This window comes from Plectropomus leopardus, chromosome 22 (assembly GCF_008729295.1).
Source record: "Plectropomus leopardus isolate mb chromosome 22, YSFRI_Pleo_2.0, whole genome shotgun sequence".
In the NCBI taxonomy this organism is placed as follows: Eukaryota; Metazoa; Chordata; class Actinopteri; order Perciformes; family Serranidae; genus Plectropomus; species Plectropomus leopardus.
The window spans coordinates 19322575-19347062 of record NC_056484.1 but is presented as its reverse complement, the minus strand read 5'-3'; the positions used below and the strand labels follow the sequence as shown (position 1 = coordinate 19347062).

Sequence of the window (24488 nt, the reverse complement as noted above, 5' to 3'; positions counted from 1 at the left end):
ACTGTAGCTACAGTACAGTTTTTCATAGCTGCAAATGCTTGCTAGCCAGATGAACCTGCGTCCTGGAACGCAACCCTTAAGGAGCGGATTCGATCCTCTCATTGGCTGATGTACATGTCAATCTTATGTATATTACGCATGTGATTGGTCAGAGGGAAACACAGGTCTCTTTCTTCGTCGGTGATTGGTTTTCGCCAACGTCAATCAAATGCTACGCCGTTGCGTGGACGGAGCGTCTGATGAGCCCGACGGTCCCAGGAAGCAGCGCTGCTTATTTCATATTTTATAGCGATTTAGACGGAGGGAGCGCTGAATTTCGAGGTCAGGGAGTACAAATGAAGAAAGTAAAATAATTTTCAATAATTTCAGTTTAGCTCGGTGATAACGTCAGAGGACTTCTGTTATGATTTGGCGTTGATATCGGTAATGTTTACTGTGAAGTTCGTCTAAAGGGTGGCCAATAACTGGAGCCTCTAGCCTTCAACTGCCTAAATATTGGGCAGAAAATACGAAAAAACACATCACATTTCTCATATATCGTGGGGTGGCGGCAAGCCAATATTTGACTCTGGAGCAGGACACGGAGGTAGGTGATTTTTTCCCCTCACTGAACGGTCTTTATTTGTGTGCTGTCGGGTTTTATTTGTTGCTGTCAACCTGCCAGACAGAGACGCAAAGGGAATATAGCGGACAAATAGCTAGCTACCACAACACAGCAACTGACCGACTCAGTGTTTGTAGTAAGTAACTACATTTTATTAAAACTTATTGGTATCTTAAAAATGAAATATTATGTAGTATCAGCCGTCATGGGACTGGTAGCAGTGCCAGCTAGGTTGGCAGGAAGAGGTTTGACAGGGCGGCACAAAAAGTTTCAATTCAGGTGAGCAGTGAAACGTTAGCCAGACAAAACATAATTAAATATGCGCAACGTTAGCTTGTTTAACGCACCATACAGGTACACACTATCTCTGCAAGGGAGTGAAAATAATTCACAACAATGGATTAAACGCATGACAATTACTATACACATTCATTATGAAAACAGATCGTATATTTGACATTTAATCTGTCCACTTTTAATTTGAAATATATTGACAAACCACAATATATGACATTTGAACTGGAAATTTTTAAGTATATTCTGAACTACTGGTAAAACAATGAATAAGGACATTACATATATTACTATGTGACTTTTAAGATGAAATTGCATAATTTTTGGGACTTAAATGTGTATACATAATGCTTGTTTATTGCTCCATGCAGGTATACAACAACTCTGCAGGTGGATGAAAATAATTCAGAACAATAGATTAAAGGCATGACAGTTACAAATTAAATGTGAAAATAAGTTGGGTATTTGACATTTATTCTGTCCACTGTTAATTTGAATTACATTGACAAACCACTATTTAAAAAAAATATTTTGAAATTCATGTTTTTTTTAAGGGGGGGTTGTAGTTTGTTAACATTTTTTAAGCATATTCTGAAATACTTGATAAACAAACATGAATACGAATTTACCAAATATATTGCCATATAAAATGATACTGCACAATGTTGGCGATATTACTGAACAACTGACATATGTCATTAAGTTCTTATATTTAGGATGTAATGGTGACTTTTCTTATCAAAAGTGGTAGGTTTGCTTGAGATAAACAGAAAGTTTCGGACAATATGTGTTATTTTTGTTATAGGCGTTGTGTTTGTGTGTGTGTGTGTGTGTGTGTGTGTGTGTGTGTGTGTGTGTAAGCACCTCATTCCTCTCCCAGGCGTCATGACTGAGCCCTTTCATTCAGGACGGAAAGGGCTTCCTGTCCAGTCACTTACAGTACTTGAAGGGTGGAGTGTGTCTGTATGGAAATACACACACATTTTTACACAATTCTGGTGGAATGATGCTTTAATAGTTTCCATGAGACGTGGAAACAACATCTGAGTTTTAATGCTTTTTTTTTTTTCTTAAAAAAAACACACACACACAAAGAAAGCCAATATGTGAATCTAAAATGTCTAAAATGTGCGATGACATTTTCCTCTCAAAGTTACATAAATGTTGAAGTTATCTTGACCAATTTGAATTCTACTTGTGTTTCTGTCTGCACAACCTTTAACAACCCTTAACTGTGCACAACATTTAACGTTTTTGGCCACATGCTTTAGTCTCCAAATAGTGAGCTTGCCTTTATAATGCCTTCCTTATAAGTGCCTGAGTGGTGTAGACTTGTTTGTTTAGCTAGGTGGTGGATCTGGTTCACTTCAAGTCAAACTGAATCCCCTCAGACTGAGCCTAAGGCCCGGCATTTTCCCCTTAGGTGGAGAAATAAGCACAAAACCCATCTAGCTTTTCAAGAGTGTGCGATAGTTACACAGATCAATTTCAACAAAAAAAAAATCATAATAATGGTATTATAAGCTTTTATTAAATGCCTGTACAAGATGTTTTTTTCTAATCTGAATTGGAATTCAGAGCTTTTAAATGCCATTAGATCCACACAGACCACCGAAAAACCATTAAGAAAGTTATTGTAATTAATAGTTTTGTGTTAAAAGTGGATGACCACTTGTATAGAAAAGGTTGCTTATATTGAGGAACCCAAAGATTCACAACTGTCCAGTCAAAGTTTTGGTTTCACAGCTCCTAACTTAACTGTTTGTGCTCGCTCTCTCTGTCCACTGTGCTGCCAAACGACTGATAGTCAAAGTTAGCAGCGAGCCAGTGAAGAATTTAGTGACTTAAAGAGCCGAATAGTTACAATCTAGACTGATAAGTAGCATAAAAGGTAAGAGTAAAAATATGTCATTTTGATGTGTGTGGTCAAACAGAAATGCATTGAGGTCGATCACAAGTTCAGCGATCAGTAGATGATCAATGTCTTCCTGCATCAACTGAAGCACAGCACTGCACTGCCCAGCATGCTCACACATTGTCCACTTAGCGTCCTCGACAGACTCAGTGACCTAAATTTGCACTTTTTTGATGAAAAAAGAACACCAGTCAGATGAATTGTGCATCTGCGTCAAGCTTTGTAGTTTCATAGAGGTACATAGCTGATGAGCATCTGCTCAGAAATGTTTTGCTGACATGGATTATGTTGGACCACAAGAACTGTAATTATACTGCTTGTGCTGCTTTGTGTTTGTTCAAGATTTATGTTATTGTTAATCATCAGTAGGGTTTACCTGTAAGCTTCTCAGGAGTGTCAGGTGAATCTGTTAAGACCTCAGTAACTTAAAACCTTTATTTGTGAGTGTTTTCCCTGTTTTCCACACAGCAGAAACCCTCCCAAACCAAGCAGGTTGCAGCGGTGATTCAGTGATTTTTCTCAGAATTCAGGAAGTGTCTTGTTGTTGTGGGAATGTTGAGGCCGGGACGGGAAAAGGACCGGTGACTAGACGAAACATGCGTCCTATCGCAGGGCTGCAGGGCTGTTTTATCTCTGTGTGAGCTAATCAAGCACATTCATGAGTGTCTGATCACGTACTGCTGAAATAGTTTGATGATGTACACGGCGTCCACCTTCTTCCTTTGTCTGTCAATTACATTATATGTGAAAATCTGCTCATGTTGTTTTCTTTGAATTTAAGAAAATACTTAACTTCCCTCTTGGTGCTTACTCTTTACCTTGTGGCCTTTTACATCATCTTTCATGTTGGGTTTTTATTCAAACATCCAACTACCGCTTGTGGCTTTCACCTCAAAAGTCTAAGTGTGTGTTTCTTCTGCTCTCTGTGGTTTTTTATTCTACCCACATGAGGGCTACACATCAATTCCAAGATGTCAATATGTGCCCTTCTAGAGAAAGTAGTTGCTTGGGAGAGAACAATTATTTTGAGCTTGAATAAGGGCTAAGGTGCTGCTCTCATGTGATTTGTGGATTTTTCAAGGTTGACCTCCTCAGGTGAAGTTTTACATTTGTTCTTTGTCAGTTTGATGTTATCAAAGATGTGTAGAGATGCAAAAGGAATGCATACCAAGAAAGATCAGTGGAGATTTCACTGATTAGTTTCTGGAATGAAAGCCCTGCAGACCGTGAGGTATCCAGCACATGACTCCCTGTTCAGGGGTGACAGGAATATTTCAGCACCAGGAATCCGAGTCCTGTTAGACTGTGTGAGCACTCAACTAATTTTACACATTAAAATCCCTTCATTTGAATTACAGAGTGCTACTGTATTGTGAAAAAAGCTGTGTTAAAGGTTACTGTGCAGGACTTTTTGGCTACTGTCTATAGTGTAGTGTCAAAAAGTAATCGCTCCATACTTGTCATGAATATTTGAAATTGATTCAATACTCATTTTCCGCAGTATCGATACACCAGCACCAGCTGCACCTTCTTGCTCTCTGTTATTGTTAATGTTTACTGCAGTTTTTCTAGACGGCATCAGAACTAACATTTTCAAGGCATTGTATCAAAGTTAGAAATTCCAGTTTCGTGACAAAACACAAACTGTTTGTTAACAGTATGGCCAGCAACGTAGCAACTCCACTTAGCATTTTGCCTGACTATATTTGTGTGTTTAAGGTTGTTTTTTTGTGCCGTGTCTGCAATTTTTGTAGCTTCATCTTAGACAAGAGCTGCTTCAGGTTTTGGCATGTGGTCTCTATCATTTTATGAAGTCTTGACCTCACCTTTGTGTTGTGACCAGGAACATCCCCAAAACCGAAAAATAAGAAGAGTACAATAAAATGCAGGCAGAGGGAGTCTTTGCAGATTAACACACCACACACACTTCTCGTGGATCATAAGAGATGATTGAGATAGATAACTTTTGTAGGAGTCTGTGCAACACTTTTACATATAAATCTTGAAAAAATGTTTTTTGGAGGAAAAACTTTAATATTCAGTTTTTCTGGGGGGCACTTTTGCTTTGCTGCTTCAATTTTGAACATTTTTTAAAAAATGTTCAAAATTGGCTTTGCTGAACTGTCCCCTTCCAGGGTGTTACATTCATTTAATCTAAATCGCACAGTTAATTTGTTGATTCCAGTGTTGTCTTGCACACTTAAGATACCATATGAGACAGACACTTAAGTGGCGCAGGTGTTAACTAACATAGTTGTCTGTTTTGGTGGGTGGCTGTTGCACTACTGGTTGGACTACTAAGCCTACACACTTCAAGTCCTCCAGGTAAAACTCCTCTCTGGCAGGTTGAAATGTTTTGTCGAGGACTGAACTGATGGTAAAATTGACCAAAAGACACATATTACACTAGCTGAAGCAGTGGTTGGACGGATGTGCACAACCTGATGTTGTTGGGTTTATTTGTGTTGTTTTGCAGGATAGTATGGCCATGACGGGAGGGACTGCAGCTGCCCTTCCCATGAGCAACCACACCCGAGAGAGGGTGACTGTGGCCAAGCTGACGCTGGAGAACTTCTACAGCACTCTGCTCACCCAGCACGAGGAGAGAGAGATGAGGTAAAACTGCCCGAGTCATTTTATAGCTCACAGTACCTGTTGATATGAGACCAGCGGCCTTTGCTTCACAAAAGCGTAAAGAAACACGCCTGTCCCATTGCATCTGTTGCACTTCAATAATATGCTCATGTTTCCATGATGTATGTGTCTGTTTAACCCTTTGAAATCTGAGCAAATTGGCTTGATTTTTAATTTTTTTTTACATGGAAGAGCAACAAGCAGCTTTATAAGAAATGCCTCAAAAACTAGCAAGAAATCAGTAAAAAAAATACTGGAAAAAAGAAAAAAGTAAAGTAAAAAACAAACAAAAATAGAGCAAAAAATGACCTAAAAAATACTATTTTTTTTTCCTGTAACATAATTTATATATAAGTAAGATATTTACAAATATAGTTTTCTGGACATTTTTCTCTATTTCCTCTGGTAATATCTTATAATCCATCCCAGCTCATTTTCAGACACATTTTGTCACCTTTTACTAATTTTTAGCAGTTTGCAGGACATTAATTGCCAAGTTGCCCATTATGTTTTTTTCGTATCTTTGAAAAACAATCAAACCAGTTTTCGCAGGTTTCAGAGATCAAAGTGATTGTGAAAGGTGTCTGAAGGCAGCACAAAAAAACAAAAAAAACGAGATGGCAATAAACGTGTTAAAAAGTTACCTTTTACCTCCCGGGCATCGTATTTTAAATGGTTACCTCATGCATGTCCTGACTGACCTTTACCATAGTGCCAGTTACCTCAGTTACTCTCAGTGTGTAAATGCAGTTGTTGTTTCAAGCGTCAGGTGTCACTCCATCTGCTGTAAAGAAAACAACACAGCAGTGTGTCATCTCAGGTATCAAAGAACGTCTCGCAATCTACCTTGTGTGTTCTCACATTGCCTGAGAGCTGATATCTAGTCCAGGTAACATAGACGAGGCCTCTTGAAAAAGACAGCTGGCTCACTGTTTACACACCTGAGTAAAGTGACCTGGGAGTCATTGTCAAGATCAGACCAGTTTAGGTCATCTAAAGCCTCTAATTTCTCACTCTTATATTGTAAAGAACAAAGTTTTAGTAGTGTTTATGCAGCCCTTATTCACATTTTCTCATTGTTTTGTGTTGTTCATAGGCAGAAGAAGCTGGAGAAGGCCATGGATGAAGAGGGGCTGCCAGACGAGGAGGTACAGTTCGCTTTGTCGTCATGTTCACAGACCTCAACATGTGGCAGAATAAGGTTTTCCCTTTCATCTTCCTCTTCTTCTGATGACTCACTGTGTCTGTGTTTTGCAGAAAGTAATGCGGCGCTCGCAGCACGCCCGTAAGGAGACAGAGTTTTTGCGGCTGAAGAGGACGCGACTTGGCTTGGATGACTTTGAGTCCCTGAAAGTTATCGGGCGGGGTGCTTTTGGAGAGGTACATTCAAAGATAAGCATGCAAAGCCCTTGTAAATTTGAACTGAAAACACAATGAGTGTGTCGACCCTGAAATCATTTCTGTGTTCTTTTATCAGTTCATTTCATTATCCGTGGCCGGAGGCGTTGTGTTTTCCAGTTGTCTGTTCATCCCTCTCTCCAATCCTTGTCAAAGCGATATCTCAACAACACCCACAGGAAATTTCTTCTAATTTGGCCTAAACGTCCACTTGGACTCAAGAAAGAACTCATTAGATTTTGGTGGTCAAAGGTCAAAAGTCAAAGGTCACTGTGACCTTGCATCTGTCACATTCTTGTGACGACAATTAATCCAAAACACCTTGAGGGAATTTTTTTCTCAGATTTGGCATAAATGGACTCAAGAATAAACTGATAAGTAATTTCAGTAATTCATATGGTAATTTTGACACAAATTTCCCACAGTTGTCTAATAGGATATAATGATGGAGTGATGACATTTTATATGCCAAAGGTCAACTGCACTGTGACATCATAATGTAAACTGCAAGTGCAATTTGACCGGTCTATGTAGGTGTACAGCCGTTAGCAGTTCCAGTTTTCTTTGTAAGCTGCGTAATTCCACGTTCCTTATGGATTTAACTGTGGTGTCGTCTCCTTCAGGTCCGCTTGGTGCAGAAAAAAGACACCGGGCACATTTACGCCATGAAGATTTTGAGAAAAGCAGACATGCTGGAGAAAGAACAGGTAAAGTATTTGTCAGCACCACAGTTATCAAGCATCTTAAGACATGCTGTTTGAGTTTGTATTGTCAGTGTCTTAAGTTGTCCACGTTCTCACTGCAGGTTGCTCATATCCGGGCAGAAAGGGATATTCTGGTGGAGGCGGACGGCGCCTGGGTGGTCAAGATGTTTTACAGCTTCCAGGACAAGAGGAACCTCTACCTCATTATGGAGTTCTTGCCTGGAGGTGTGTGCTCCTAACTTGGGAACATGGGAAACTCTTCTATATTGTATTTTAAGCAAATATTGGGCGTTTAAAACACAGATTTATTCAACTGGACACAGGATGAATTACTATTCTTTGACATGTTAGACATGAGTAAGACGGGTGTGTTTGTGCTGTCATTCTGACCTTTGACCTTGTTGCCAGGCGACATGATGACCCTGCTGATGAAAAAGGACACTCTGTCTGAGGAGGCCACGCAGTTCTACATCGCAGAGACGGTTCTGGCCATCGACTCCATCCACCAGCTGGGCTTCATCCACAGAGACATCAAACCTGACAACCTGCTGCTGGACTCCAGGGTGAGACTCAAACAGACAGACACACAGTCATTTCCTGACTGTCAGTAAAAGCGTACAACGTGATGTGTGTGTGCATGTTGACTCATGGTGTATTTGTTTACAGGGACATGTGAAGCTGTCAGATTTTGGCCTGTGTACGGGACTGAAAAAGGCTCATCGCACAGAATTTTACAGGAATCTGACACACAACCCACCCAGTGATTTCTGTGAGTTCAAAATGTGATAAGAAAAGCTAACCTGAAGGAAAACTGATCCAAATCTTGATAATAAGTGGTAGCTTATTGTTGTAACATATACTCTAACTGTTTAGGTAATCACGTTTTTCCTCTCTTCACTTCGCAGCCTTTCAAAATATGAACTCTAAGAGGAAAGCAGAAACCTGGAAAAAGAACCGGAGGCAGCTGGTAAGACTTTGACACTGTAATGAATGAAAGAAGTGCATTAGAAGCTCGAGAGTAAGAAAGAGGGAACAGTGCACATACTGGCTGCAAAATGCAAAGGAAGAAAAGAAAAGATAAACTTAGCTTCCTGATTTCTGCCCAAAAAATTGTAACAACAGCCTCTACATCTTGGCTAGCGTAACTTCACATTATCAATCTTAATGATATGGGTCTGGCTGCAGAGCTCCATGCTCAGGCCCACCTCCTCCATCAGACTCTTTCCAGTCCCAAGCTATGAAAATGAAGTCTGAAATTGTGTGTGCCTGCCAGAGACGATCATCAGGATATGACAGCATGCATTCTTAAGTTTGAATGAGTCACATGCCCTCCACCAATTATGCCAATCTAAATAATACCACCTTAATATTTCAAATATAACTGTACCTCATAAAGTTAGGTAACATAATGGTAAGCAGCGAACAGCTTGTTTTAACTGTGTGTGTTTTTCCAGCTAATTTTATTTGCAAATTAACATAATTTCAGCTAACGTTAAAGATAGTTTACTTAAGACATTATTGTGGCAAACTAATGTTCGCAAACTTCTAAAATAGTACAGGTTTTTGCTGCTTAAAGTTAGGTTTTCTTGATAAGGCATACACTATATATCCCACCTCAATATTTCAATATTGTTGTACCTTATTTATAGTTTATTATTTGATTTTTTAAAATTTGATGATTTAAATATATTTATTCCAACCAGGAGCCCTCACCTTCTCTCTTTTTGTGTGTCTCTAAGGCTTATTCTACTGTGGGAACACCAGACTACATCGCTCCTGAAGTCTTCATGCAAACGGGATACAACAAGCTGTGTGACTGGTGGTCTCTGGGTGTCATCATGTATGAAATGCTCATTGGTAAGTAGGCAATTGCTCTGTGAGAGAAGAATGGAAATTTGATTTAATGTAATGTTTATTGAAAAGGGACGCAGCATATTAATAAGCATCAGTATAAAATACAAATGTAAATATACCAGAGTTAGCAGGACTGCTAATTTGCATCTGTAGTCCCTTGGCAGGTAACAGACCATAGAAACATCAAGAACGAATGAAAATTTAAAAAAAAAAATACAGCAATTTATGCAGAGGACAAAATGCAGTCAAAGTAGCAATGTAAACTGCAAATCACAGATATTTGATATATGTTTGAATGTAAAACATTTACAGATTTTGAAAACATTGTAGATATCACAAATTGAAAATAGCCACTTTTTAAAAATGATTATTATTTCACAAGTTACACATCAGCTTGAAACATTAGTAAACCTGCTATCAGTGGAATCCTTCAGTTAGTATTGTTATAACATCAGCTTTTTTTAACATGCTTGTTGGTTGTGTTCAGGTTACCCACCCTTCTGCTCTGAGACGCCACAGGAGACATACAGGAAGGTGATGAACTGGAAGGAAACGCTCGTCTTCCCACCTGAAGTCCCCATCTCAGAGAGGGCCAAAGACTTGATATTAAAGTATGCAAAGATGCTTATTTCCATTTTCTCTTCTACATTAAGGAAAAATGCTTAACATGTTGGTACAGATGGTGAATATTTGTTATATGTATATATATCTATCTATATTTATAAAAGTTTTGTTTGCCAGTTATATTATCAGTCTATATTGTCTGCTGTTGGTGTGTTTCAGGTATTGCACTGATGCTGAGAACAGGGTTGGAGCTGTGAGTGTGGAGGAGATCAAGAGTCATCAGTTCTTTGAGTCGGTGGACTGGGAGCACATCAGGTACATGGACCCTAAACACCTTTCAGACATGAATGTGGTGATAATTTAACCCTTTAAAACCTGGATAGATATCAGTTTTCTCACAAGTATTTAAACATTTAAAATCTTAGCAGATTGGTTTGATTTCTTTCAAAAACACGGAGGTAAAAAGGCAATGAGCAACTTGGTGAGAAATGTCTCGCACACTGCAAGAAATTAGTAAAAGGTGACAAGAAAACTACCTATAAATTAGTTTTTAAAAAAAGGGAGGAGGATAAGAAAATACCAAAAAAAGAGGGAGAATTGTCTAGAAAGCTAAAAATATAATTCTAATAATTTTATATTCAAAATTAATGTAACAAAAAATATAATATAAAAATAAAAACACATATTGTTGTTGTTTTTTGTTGTTGTTTTTTTTAAAGGGTTTCAAAGGTTAACATGTTGGTCTCATGTCTTAATAACCACCTGAGTCATTTTCACTTAAGTCAAGTTGACAGTCTTATACTTACATTCACTATTTGAAAAGACTTATCTGACAATACAAAAGGCTCAGGTTACTTTACTTTCACAATTTTCACTTCTCGCTGCAATTATAAATTGCAAAAAAAATGTCTGAAAACATTGCAACATGCATCACAATTTTTTAGAAAAGCTGCCGTGAAATCAGGCATTGCAGGCCACAACAATCCCCAAAAGAGACTATTTGCATGAGCCAAAACTGAAAACATACGACGATATTGGAACGTCAAAACAATAAAAAGACTGACTTAAGTTGTGCAACTGGAGCAAAACTTTGATCATTTTAGTCTGACATTATTTCTGCCACAATGAAATCGCTTGAAAAGCTGTGTTTTGTAAGGTCGGCACAAGTAGTTCAGCTCTAACATTTTCATAACGGCTCGATGCAATGCAAGTGTTTTCAGTTTCAAGTCAAGGCTACAGCAGGACAAGCATATTTATGTAAGAGAAACTAAGCGTGTGTCTGAATGACAAAAGCTTCCCTTCAACACGTAGATGAAGTTGTCAAGGTAACATATTCCAGGAAAGAAAAGGGCTCTTCTCGCATAAAAGGTAACCCTGGTTATGCACAGAGCAGTTTCAACAAAATGCCTTTCTTTATCTCAAATGGAAAGGCGCCCATGGCCCATTTCATACTTTGTATTTTGATTGTGTCTGTCTCGCCTCCACAGGGAGCGGCCAGCAGCCATCTCCATTGAAATCAAGAGTATCGATGACACCTCAAACTTTGACGACTTCCCTGAATCAGACATCCTTCAGCCAGGTTTGTGTTTCTGGAACATTCTGCCTGCTGCACTGCCGGAAAATCCCTTATCTGGAAATATTAGCTTGGGTCAGATTAAGAGACCACGGATGAGTCATGACAGATGATTTAAATTCTCAACAATGCTGATAATTATTATTCAAATAGATGTAAATAGACCTTCTCATTCACATTGTGTGATCCATTGTGCCCTCAAGTGGCAAAATAATAACCCCGTTCTTTGTTGTGTGTTTATTAACAGCCAATGCAACGGAGCCAGACTTCAAATCGAAGGATTGGGTGTTCCTCAACTACACATACAAACGCTTTGAGGGTCTGACTCAGCGAGGTACCATCCCCACATACATGAAGGCAGGGAAGGCCTGACACCCCGAGACATGGAGTCGTGGAGTAAAAAACAGACGTTTACGGACACAGGGTCGGGCCTCGGAGCCCCGCTGGTGCTGAAGGCTGCGCTGTCAGCCTCTCAGTATAAATTTAACCCTCATCACAAGTTATTTAGGTCTGCTCGGCCGCTGCAAGAACACCAAGAGCTCGGAAATTAAGGAGCGTTACCGCATTACCTCGGTTGTTTATATCGTATCCACGTGCCGTCTTTAGCCATAGCTCTCAGGCCAGCTCACTAACTAGGACACTAAATCAGCATATCTGCATGTTCAGCGGCATACTGCTTCTGGAGAGGATTTTTTACTGCCGCGGGAATGAGGATCGAGTACAAATCACTGCTTCGACATCTTCACAGCGATAGTTTCTACACTGGCGGCTAACTTAGCTCAGATGCAAACATAACTTCTTATACTGAAGACAAGATCTATACACTGTAGACGACTCTGAAAGATTAGTGAGAATAAAGGTACCCCTCACTTGTTCCCTCCGATAATGTTACACCCCTGAAAGTTCCAGCATGATTTCCAGGGTTTTGGCTCACTTTTTGCTTTGTATTCAAAGGAATATTTTACACCCAAATGATCATTTGTATACTCACCACGGATTCATGAAGAAAACTTTCTTTCTCACATGCCACTGTAAGGAATCCAAACAAATTCTTGATGGATTACAGTCTTTATAAATGGATGCTGTCTTTGTTAGTGGGAGCAACTTTTAAAGGAATACTTTACTTCTCAAGTGAAAATTTGTGCTTGTGACATTGAATTTGTGAAGAAAACTGTTTTTCTCACATGCTTCCAGTTAACGAAGAATCGAAAAACAGAGGAAATTCTTGATAAATTGTAGTCAAAGGGGGTCCACGTTTAACAACAGCAAAACTTTATCAAAATATCTGTTACAAACTCTCACACAACTTTGTGCGGAATAATCCAAGTCTCATTTATCGAGCCGTATGCTGAGTACTTCTCAAACAGACAGCCCTTTCTGACGGTGAACTGAGCTAAAATGAAAATTTATCTATGCTCTTTTTAAAGCCAGACTCCTTTGACAAAAACTTTGATTTTACTTCTCTGAACAGCTGGAGCTGGTGGGCTACCTTTACTTAGATCAGTTAGTTTGTTGGTGTTATTGTGTGACTTTGGTGTTTTAAAGAGTTAGTTAAAATAAAGAATAATAATAATAAATAAAACACAATAAAAAACAGAAGTGACAGGTGTTTTGATTTAGTTTTGATGTTTTTAATGTGGCCCCCATTTACTTCAGTTCATCAAGAACTTTCTTTATTTTTGCATCCTTCATTCACCATGTTGACATGCAAGAAAAACAAAGTTTTCTTTGCAAATGTAATGAAACACAGGGTGAGTAAAAGAAGCAAGCGGTCCCCTGGGGATTAAGGTTTCCTCTAAAAGTTATCTCACTGACAAGGATAGCATCCTTTTAAAATTCAAAAGTTTTAAAAAATCTTTCACTCAATTTCAGAAGCATCTTAACCCGTGATTGGAGCCTGCTGCAACGTCAACATAAGCTTTTCTTTGTCGGACGAGATGACGACTGAGGATTGTGGTAGTTCTTATTAGCAAAATGATAGTGGATCCCAATAAAAGCTCAGTTAGCATCAAAAGTGTCAATAACAATATTAAGTAATGTATTTTTTAGCATGCTAATAGCATAGCTGCTACTATTGGATGGTTGCTATTACTTTTGGTACACACATTCATGTACCCTTACCTCCTTACCATCATCTCTAGCACCATCATCAGGTCAAAATTTGTGTTTCAAGTACTTTGGTTTATGACCAAATATATCCAAAACTAATGACTTTCCCATGAGAATCAGCTTTACAATTGCTTATAAGTATGCTAATGCTAATTTAGGATGGTGATCATCAGTGTGTTATCATTGTCTGTGGATGTTAGTACGCTGATGTCAGCATTTAGCTCAATACATTTATACAAGAAAAACACAGTCAATTATTTAGGTTTAATCATTTAAATCATAACTGTAGTATAATTATTTTTGCCTGTGATGGAGGAGATTGAACATCAGTAACATAAGCTTTAAAGGGAGAGAAAAGATTTTTTAAAAAATGAGCAAAAATCCAAATCATGCTTGAATCCTCCCGGTGGTGGTAAACACAGTGCGACTTTGTGTCAGCCCTGCGGGACGACTCTTCCTGTGGCATTGCCTCGGCGCTGTCGCTTTTCTCACAGAGGAACATCTTGTTGCCAGGAAACGTGTGAATGCAGTTCGCCCTGCTCTTGACATCCGTTACTGTGGAGTGTCGCCTATTCACACACAAGCCAAACAAAGTGCAGAGTGTGCCACTTCCCTTCAGAGCCCATTGTTTGGTTCAGATCGGTGCCACAGTAATTGATCTTTTCCCCCGATTTTAATTCTAACAAGGGCCAATCACTTCCTGTTTAGATGGACAAAACATGCAAAGTGCCTTTAAAGAGCTGCAAAATATTTAACCAGACATTTTAGGGATGTTATCAGAGATTGATCAGAAGGTATTGATCATTATTAGAAATAATAAAGCTGTTTGAAGGAGAGGAAGGGGAAATAAAAAGGAGAAAAAAATGCAAACTTTTTAAATCAACCTGTGAGTAAGCAGAAATGTGTCCCTTAAAGTTAATGGAGGGCTCTGATGTGTCTGTTATATTTCGTCTACAGAGTGATAAAACACATGAAGTGATAAGGTGATAAAACAAACAAAGCCAGGAGAGAATTACAGGTTTTTATAGGTTAAATAATTAAACAGGCGGCTCATAAAAAGATCATTTGTTGAGAAAAACACAATGAACAAAGTGTCTTTGTTTGTCAAGTAAAGAGGAAACTAAAATAGAAACTAAATAGAAATAGATTAACAGGGTGGATATCTTAGACACGTATGTTTTTTGTCTGTTGTTTAAATTTGAATTAGTATCCATAAGTTGTATTTAATGCTGTTTTTCCCCTCACCCTATACTGTAAAATCTGACAAGTTGATCTTACTTAAAATATTCTGGGAAACCGATTGCAGTGACAGAGGGAAGTATATATATATATATATATATATATGTACAATATACAATGAAGACAAGTTGAATTATTACAAAATTGCCTGAACTTTGCTTCTCAAATTTATTCAACATACATTTCCTTAAAATTTAGCTGTTTTTGCTTAATGTATTAGCAACTTAAAAAAAGGCCAAATGAAATTACCTTGTTCTTTGTACGTGTTAGTAACTTCAGTAAACTAAGATAGTCTGACTTAACTTGATCATGACGAAGAGGATTTTTCCAGAATACAGATCACAGTAGACTTGGTTTTTGCTAAAACTTTCATTAAGTGTGCCAATTTTAAGTTGCAAAAACTTTACAAAATTAAGTCAAATCAGTTTTATTTATAAAGCCCATTATCACAGATTAGAGTTTGCCTCAGAGGGCTTTACAGCATACGGCATCCCTCACATCAACTAAGGAAAAACTCCCCCCAAAAAACCCTATAATAGGGAAAAAAATGGTAAAAACTTCAGGAAGAGTGACTGAGGAGGGATCCCCTCTTCCAGGACAGGCAGACGTGCAATCAGAATGCACTTGGTTTACTTTTGTTGCTAAAACTTCGTAGAATCTAATTAGATTTAATTAAACTTGTCAATTTTAAGTTGCAACAACTTCATAAAATCAAGTAAATATGACTAAATGTTAAGTACACTTTTAGATATGAAAGAAAACAATTAAATATAATGTAAACATAAATTCAGACTAATAGTTATATTTACTTACATTTTTCAAGGCAATCGGTTTCCTAGATTTAAAAAAAAAAAAATTAAAGTCAACTAGCTAATGTCAGGCCTGTCTTTAACCATCATGTCTGCTCAGAGTTGTGACTAGACGCAGCCCTAAACATAGTTACCAAAGAACTCTGATCATCACACGTCGTGATCTCAACACACATTCAGATGTAGCCGTCGCTTATACTGCACTTAACTTCAAACTACCTTTTAAATAACAACACCTGTCCGAGAGAGCTAAACTTGGTTATGGAAAAAAATGCCATTTCTATTTCTATACACTCAAAAAAAAAAAAAAAAAAAAAAAAGAGTGAGCAGAGACAGATGTTTCTCAGCACATCTGTTGAGTGTCAAAGCTATAAATGTACATACAGGGACAGGAAATATACTTTACCATGTTGGACTATAAAGGTTCAGCTGTAGCCATCACAGGAATCCCATTAAACTGTTTCCGGTGCTATTTATGAGGGATTATTAGGGAAAGTAAGTGATCTTGCAGTTTGATAAATTAGAGAGGTGTATTTTAATACACCTGTATCAGTCTTTCTTCATATATTTTATGTGTTTAACTGTAATTCATGCAGGTCGTCCTGGAAGGCCAAGAATGCACTGAAGACTCACAGCTGCATTTTTGTTTGATTGTAAACAACATAAGCGATGTACAAGGGTTGTATATTTCTGCATCATTTATTATTTTTCATGTTTATGATAGGCTGGATGTTGTGCTCATATGCAGTGTATTTAAACTGGATGATTTTCATTTATTTAAAGGGGCACTCCAGTGATCGTTGTATTGCACCCATACAAATAGAATGACAGTAGAACGGACATTCCCACTCAATTCAACATAGCACAATGGTTAGAGCGGCAGCCATTTTATTTTTACTGTCGCCATAGAAACAGTTATAGTGGGCTAGATTCAGTATAAACAAACCGATTTGTGGCATGTGGCGAACTCACTGAGGTGAGGCTTTGCCACAATGACCAAACAAGCAATAAGCAATTTGTTACCTTAAAAATATCACTGTAACGTATATTTATGTCTTTTGTTAGCATTAACCCTTTGAAGTCCGGAGTGACATGACTTTTCTCGTGCTTTTTTTAGACACCTTTCATTGAAATTTAAACCTTTGAACCCTGAGCAAATCGGGGCGATTTCTTTCAAAAACATGGGAAAAAAGACTATGAGGAACTTGGTAAGAAATGTTCCACAAATTGCAAAAAAATACTAGATTTGGAAAAGTTATATTTATAAATATCACAATTACATATTTAAATTTATGCTGCATAATTATTATACATCTTTAATCCATTTTTCGAGGTCTTTTTTTTACTAATCAAGGTTTTTTTTAACAAATTTTCAAGTATGTTTTAATACGCCTTTTTTCGTTGCTCATTGCCATGTATTTGAAAGAAATCAAACCACTTTCCTCAGGTTTAAAGGGATTAATTCATGTTTGTTGTCACATTATGTTACTGTAGCTGCTTCTGAAGAGAGAGTAAGAGCCGCTGCTCAGTGAACAGCTGAGAGGCTTCGAGAGACCGTGTGTAGATCAGCAATATTTTCACATATAACTCGCTCAATGAAGGGTTTATTTGAACCAGAGTTTGTGATTGTTGGAACAGTTGACTTATTATCAGACATCTAAAGCCACATTTCCACCAAGCAGTCCAGTTTAGGTCAGTTTGCTTCCCATACCCATTAGAACAGTTATTTTTCTGTTTCTAATGGAGAGGTTGTGGATGGTGACAGTTGAATAGACTAACAAAGATTGGCTTGGTGAGTTGGTGAGTGTTATTTCTGTCGACTTTGACTTAATTGTGTTTTATGATGAGTTAATCAAGCTATTGTTAGTCTTATTTTGGTGAAAGAGAGAAACTTGGATTGGTGTATGAATGTATTTTTCTATTTAATATGAAAAATAAGTGAAAAAAATAGGTCAAAACAGAGTTCTCAAACTAGTGAGTATGATGCACTTTACAGCCGTATTGATGTATGTTCTTACCATAAAACCTATTGTTATTTTCGTTTGTACTAATGACCACGGGAAACGGTTAAATGTCCGTTCTATTCATTCTATTTCTATGATTGCACCTCTGTAGAGCTAGAGACAAATTAAGAAAAGAATAGTCAGAATTATTGCAGCAGAGGCTAAAATATCCTCTAGCTTTTATTTTCTAGTGTGGCAGAAATTCCAAAATCCTACACTTCCCATAATGCAGTTTGATAGCAGCTTTCCTTAAATGTCTGTCTTTTAACCTTTTGAAACCTGGATAGACATCACTTCTAATGTCTTGTGTTTAGACAGTTTTGCCAAGTATTTAAACCTTTGAAACCTGAGCACATTTGATTTCTTCTTTGAAAACAAGAAATGTCAAGGAAACTGCAAGATTTTGTAGATTAAAAAAAAATATTTTTTTTAAAAGCCAGGGAAAAAGAATCTAGAAAACTATATTTTAAATGATCCTAATCACATATTTATAATTATTTTACAGTATCAGTACCTTTTTTTCTGGGCATTTTATTGTTTGTTTTTTGTTTTACTTTTCTTTTCTTCCTATTTTTGCAATATTTCAGGTTATTTTTTTTGTAAATTTTTAAATAATTATTAATTTTTTATTTTTCAAGTTTTTCTTCCGAAGGTGCTCATAGCCTTCTCCCAGTGTTTAAAAAAAGAAATAAAGCCAATTTGCTCACATTTCAAAGGGTTAAACTTGCCCCTTTTGCAACGCGGGTGGTAGAAATTTGCAGTCTTTCACCCCAAGCCAAGATAACCCTTATGACATCATTATGACATCATTGGAGTCAGTTTTCAGATTTTAGAGAACCCCCTTTAAAACCACAAGAAGTCATTTAACTACTCCCACAGGCTGAATAGTACTCCTCGTGACACAAAGGCATAACAGACAAAATGAGTAAACTGATCTTTATTTTTAAAAATCAGTGGAGTGTCCCTTTAATTCCAAACATTAAAATGTCTGCATTACAGTCTGCATCACAGCGTATAGACAACCCGATTGGCCAGTATTTTCCACTGTGATAAAAATTCAAATGAATGACTATAACCTAAATGTCATCAAAGCTGCAAGAGGACGTGGTCCTACTGGAGGACAGTAGCAAGACAGATGCATGATGGGGGATGTTGTCGATGGCTACCGCTGCAGATTCCCAGTTGTGTCTAGTCACCGAAACACACTGACGTAATCTGGAAAAAAAAAGCCAAACTGCTGTTTTCAGAGCGTCCTGTTTCACAGCCAAACAGTTAAGATTATTCGTGAGAAATGTGTGTGTGTGTGTGTGTGTGTGTGTGTGTGTTTATGAGTGTGTGAGCGCAACTGCTAGGGACAAAAAAAACAACATTTTCATGAAGTAGATACTCAGTGCTTTTTGTTGTGAGGTGATGTTCAATGTCAAACTCATGTTCTGTGTTGTAATAGAGAAATTATTACACTTTTTTTATTTGTGAAAAGTAGATGCGCAGGAGATGGAAAAAGGAGGGAAAACACTGTATTTTGGGATCCATACAGTTCTCTATATGTCCACGATGACTTGAAATCCATTACTGTGTCCCTTTATCAAAAGGGAGCTAAATTATTGAGACTTTATTTCTCCACAGAGTTGAGAAGAGTTAAGGAAATGTTTCACTTTGATTGCGAGTTAAGATAGACAGTTCATTTCTGATGGACCAAAACGGCTTATAGACCCACCCTTTGTGTTATTAGTCACATCTGTGTCACATAATATTTCATATGTTTGGAGAAGTTGCCTCCCTAACCTAAGAAGAGGGACATGTGTATTTATCCCCTTAAAAAAGCAGTTGACACAAAAATAAAGGATAAAAGCAGATTAAAGGGCCGTTCACGTCTAGTTTTAGATGTGTTTGGAAACGTCGGCGCCCCGTAACTAAGCTTATAATATGTAATTTCCCCACTTATTATAGCAAGAATTCAGTCTCAACATCCACTTGTAAAACCGCCCTCCACAGGCCAGGAAAACGTCATGAGGTATTTTGTGTAATGCTGTGTACATATTGTTGTAGAGCCTTGAAGGAAACTGGAGTGAAGGAGGAAACGCTCATTAATATATTCATTCACGTTGATGAGTTTTTATGTTGACAAAATGCTTAAAATAATAAAATTAAACACCTAAAGTCTTAAGGGTTTTTTTTGTTTTGGGGGGAATGGGGAGCAGGTGAACATTGCAGGGCGGTTCTCTAAATTAAGACCACATGTCCCATAAACACATGGAGGCCTGGAAAAAGTCACATAAAAGATTTTGAAAGTGTTAATTCAGCAATCTTTTACAGCGTGGTTGTTTGGGATAATCCATTCAGTCCCAAACTGACAAATAATGTGCTTTTATTGTGAAATATAAACTGGAGCTGCTCAGTTAGACAAGAATTAGAGAAATTTGGCATTCAAAAGCAGTTACACAGTAAAAATGCATAGGATGGCATGACTTTTAGAAAAAAAACTGGACCAATTTCACCAATTTTTCAAGTTTATTTAACCTTGAGAACAACTGCTGCTCGAGACGAATATTTCACATCATTGTGTAGTTTACACGACGTGCACAGAGTTCAAAAATTAAGTTTGCAAGACTTAAAACAACATTAATTTTAAAAAAAAGTCTAACATTTAAGTAGGCTTAAAGGGTTGGACCACCTTTTCTTGAGTTGAAGTTGAAATATTATGTTGTATCCAGCATTACACTACGCTATGTTACACTACACTATTACAGCATGCCCATGTTGTCATGATCTGTTAAATTTAATTTGTCACAGATGTTTTCATTTCTTTTCAATGTTTCTTTATCTCCACACTGTCGATTATCAAATAAAAAGGCAAAATATAAAAAAAATAGATAAAAATAAAAATCATAGTTTGCAAAAGCCATAGTATAGTGGTAAGAATTCCCCAAAACAGAGCTATTTTTGAGCAAATAAATAAGAACAAGCTACAGTATTAAAAAGCAGCTCATGTTGCTGTGCTTCACTCAGCCCACTAGAGGGAGCTCTTGACACACACAACCGCAGTGAGCGGATCTTATGAATGGACAGTGTGGCTCCTGGCTGTGCTATTGTTGTCATGTGAAAACATGTTATCTCCAAGACTGGCTGATCGCTGGTAATAAAGGATAGTGCTGTCTGACTCATAGTCATGCCATATTTAAAATAAACTTAAAGAAAAGTGGCGATCAAGTGAAAACGTTGTTTTCTAAATCCCTAAACTGTATTTGAGAGAAATAAAAACAAATAAGAATGAAAAATTCCATAATTTCAAACTATGGGGGGTTAAAAATAAAATTTATCCACACTTTTATTGTCAAACTACACAAATATATACTTATAATGAATAAGAAAAAGCTAGGTGGAAAAACATGTATTTGAGGCAGATATATTTCGGCAAGTTTTCAGACTTTACTTAGAATGCTGCGCTTACAATACAAAATGTCTTTTGTTTATAATTAATAGCATATAAATGTTTGTTCGTTTTTTCTGTGGAGAATTTGAACGCCGCATAGCATGTAATGACACATTTACTTACTATGTGCCATATCTGAATAACAATTTAATGTCCAGCTGTGGAAAATATTTATCGGCTACTTATTCATTTCTGTTTTATTCCCCACTGTGCAGTTGTAATACATCCAAAGATGTTTCCCGTCATCCCGCCGCACTCATTCACAGCGACACTTTCCCTTTAAACCGAAGTGCACGTTTTCACGTGTATCCTCGGTATAAACACGTCATAAACACGGTTACGTGTGTGAATGGTCAAGAAAGCTTTTTCACAGCAAAGAAAAAAATAAAAGTTGTGTTGACCGGGTTTCTCTTAATCCCTTACCCCGATTAAGGAAACCGGGTTTCTGGTTTACATTAAGAAATCAGGTTACTGCAAATGGCCGACAGCAACCAGGTTACTTGAACGCACCTGACGCAGAGGTGACGGTGTCATGACCCCAGTGTGACCCCAAATACAACTATAGCCTATTTACCTTATATTTTTTAAAATATAATTTTTGATTAACGGGCTGCTTGATTTTTTTTTATTTCTACATTTTTAATGTATTTCCTCCTCCTCAGGTATTAAGAAGGTGTATAATAGATAAAAATACTTTTCTTTTTTTCAGCTTAAGCCTTTGAAACTTGAACAAATTGGCTTGATGTCTTTCAAAAACATGGTAAGAATGCAATGAGAAACGCAAATTACCTCAAAATTAGCAAGATATTAGTTAAAAGTTATAAGAAAATTCCCTAAAATTAGCAAAAAAAAAAAAAAAAAGTAAAAGAAATGAAAAACAGGAATAAAATACAATAAAATAATAAATGTAAAAAATAATAATGAAACCATTTTTATATTTTACCTTTATAATTTGCTAATTATTCTCCTATTTTGAAGCTATTTTGAAGCCATTTTCTTGTCAAATTTTTCTTATTTTTTTGCAATTTGCAGCAGAGTCCATGCCATGTTGCTGATTGCCTTTTTTTCCCCATGTTTTCGAAAGAAATAAACCAATTGTGATAGGTGTCTGAACACAGCACAGAAAAACTGATGTCGGTCCAAGTTTCAAAGGGTTAAAATAGATTTTTAGCTCGGAATGCATCATTCCACCTCAAATATTAGTTTAATGGGACGCATAAACTCAGATGTTTTTACTTGAAGTTGAAATGCAGCCACGTTATTATGTTTGCAGACATGCTATTTTAACATTTGACTTGAGGGTAAGGTTGACTCTCTTATTACACATAGCTATAATTTGAATATTGAGTTTAGTAAGATGTTCAAATCTTTGGTGTCAGTATACATAATTTGCCATTGACCTAATTTAAAAAACATCTTCCCCTTCTTATATAAAGTTGTTTTCCTCAGTTTAAATGCTGACCTGTGTTTTTAATACACCACCACATCAGTGATCAAACTAGGACATCTAAATTATGTGCTGGCTATGTAACTGCTGGCCCGGCTAATAGGAGGGACTCTGAGTTCTGGAGAGGAGTGGCACCTTTTTTCATCATGAGTAAGAAAACACCTCATGAGTGCCGGGCTGAGGCTTACTGATGCAAAAAAGGTCACTGACAGGACGACCAGAAACAAACAAGTCACAACTTGGAGTGGGAACTAAATTCCAGCATAACCACTTTAAACCAGATCTGCATACAAAAAACGTGCCGATGTATCATTTATATGTGAAACAGCTGTAAAAGTAAGAAAGGCTACTTTATGATGTCTATATTTGCTTGAATGAGTTTTCCACTCCATGGAAGTTAACACAATGGAGTGATACTTAAAAAGCATATATTCTGATGTAAAATACATGTCAAAGTTAACAATAAAAAGTGTCTAAAACAATCAGGAGCTACTAAAAGAGTTAAGAAAAATGTCAATATAAACTTATCTATATAAGCTACATATTTTCCCAGTCATCATACAGCTCTAAAATGAGCTCCTTGAAGTTAATGAAGTGGTCACTATCGCTGTTTCCGCGTTTCCTGTCCTTTTTACGATGTTTCCGGGTTGGTAAAGTGCACGGGGACCCTGTACTTTCTCCGCAGACGGTCTTTATATGGGTTAACGAGCCAACCGTCGCCACGTGACCGTCGAGTTATATAATATATAGGTCAACACGTTTCTGGTTGGCACGTGCAGCCTTCTGTCTTACGTAAAGTCTCGTGCAAAGGTCTCGAATTACACTATGTAGGTGAGGGCCGAAGATCGTCAAGGTTGGCGAAGATGTATCACTTTTAAGTGCTTTTGTTTGTTTATACTTAGGTGGTTGAAGACACCGTTTGAATACGGAACTGCACTGAATACTTTCATGTTTAGTCGTTTTTTTTTTGTTGTGTTTCAGAGATTCTTGAATATAAAAAGGCAAGGCAGCTTTATTTGTATAGCACATTTTATACAACAGAGCAATTCAAAGTTCTGCACATAGCTATAAAATATAAAAACATTAAAAAAAACATACTGATTTACAATGTAACATTAAGGAAATAATATATAGAAAGTAAAATTAATAACAAAAAATAGCAAAAGTGTGGACAAGAGGTGCAAAGTCAAAAAGATTATTTAAAATGATATAAAATACAGTTTAAATATAAGTTCACAGTCATTAATGATAAATTTGCAGTCATTAAATGTAAATTACTAAAATATTTGAAGTAGGCTAGCCAGTTCTCACATTTTCTTGTAGTCTGTTTTTAAAAAGCTTGGATGTTGGCTGCATTTTAGCCCTACATTGGGGTTCTGGCAGTGTTACTCCAAGTAAAAACTGTACCATGTCACTATGTTTGATATAGGATAAATTTAAATAAAACACAGCAACATTTTTCCACACACAAGCAAAGATGTTGACACCCGTATTAGAGTTGAATATAGTGATGTAAATAATTTAGCATTGTTAATGAAAGTCTTAACTGAAGTATAGGATTCAAGTTTTTGTTTTTCACAATGTAATTAAAGGTTTAGAAAGGCACCAATTATAATTCAAAGGAAAGGTACTGTAAATGTTTTAAAACCATACATCTATGGATGTTATTAGATAAGACTGGATTAAGTTGAGATCAGAAAGTTTTATTAACTCAAACAGACAACAATGTACATAGTACACAACAAATACAAATGCACAATACAACAACCCCCTTCCAAATCATACACCTATGGGTTACCCACAAGTGTAGTTGTGCCGATCATATCGTACTAGGAAATAGCAACAGAGTGAGACCTCCTCCATAGTAACGCTATGTTTTGGGGAAAGCGAGAGAGTAGCAAAGTCAGA

General features: G+C 37.1%; 1 protein-coding gene across 1 annotated transcript; it reads left to right on the top strand.

Annotated features, from left to right (window-relative positions):
* The first annotated feature begins 245 nt into the window (after positions 1-245).
* LOC121961309 (serine/threonine-protein kinase 38-like) lies at positions 246-12678 on the top strand. Its single transcript, XM_042511249.1, has 14 exons — positions 246-586; positions 5290-5429; positions 6544-6595; positions 6705-6827; positions 7469-7552; positions 7651-7774; positions 7958-8112; positions 8216-8318; positions 8455-8516; positions 9289-9406; positions 9891-10014; positions 10187-10282; positions 11455-11546; positions 11788-12678. The coding sequence occupies exons 2-14, from the start codon at positions 5296-5298 to the stop codon at positions 11910-11912; spliced, it is 1392 nt and encodes a 463-aa protein (XP_042367183.1). The 5' UTR covers positions 246-586; positions 5290-5295; the 3' UTR covers positions 11913-12678.
* Positions 12679-24488: the final 11810 nt, after the last annotated feature.

What these genes read in the sequence shown, in the direction of transcription:
- LOC121961309 (XM_042511249.1), top strand. Translation starts at nt 5,296, where the DNA reads ATGGCCATGACGGGAGGGACTGCAGCTGCCCTTCCCATGAGCAACCAC. An exon ending in AGGGGCTGCCAGACGAGGAG is followed by an intron (nt 6,596 to 6,704) that starts GTACAGTTCGCT and finishes TGTGTTTTGCAG; the next exon opens with AAAGTAATGCGGCGCTCGCA. An exon ending in CATGTATGAAATGCTCATTG is followed by an intron (nt 9,407 to 9,890) that starts GTAAGTAGGCAA and finishes GGTTGTGTTCAG; the next exon opens with GTTACCCACCCTTCTGCTCT.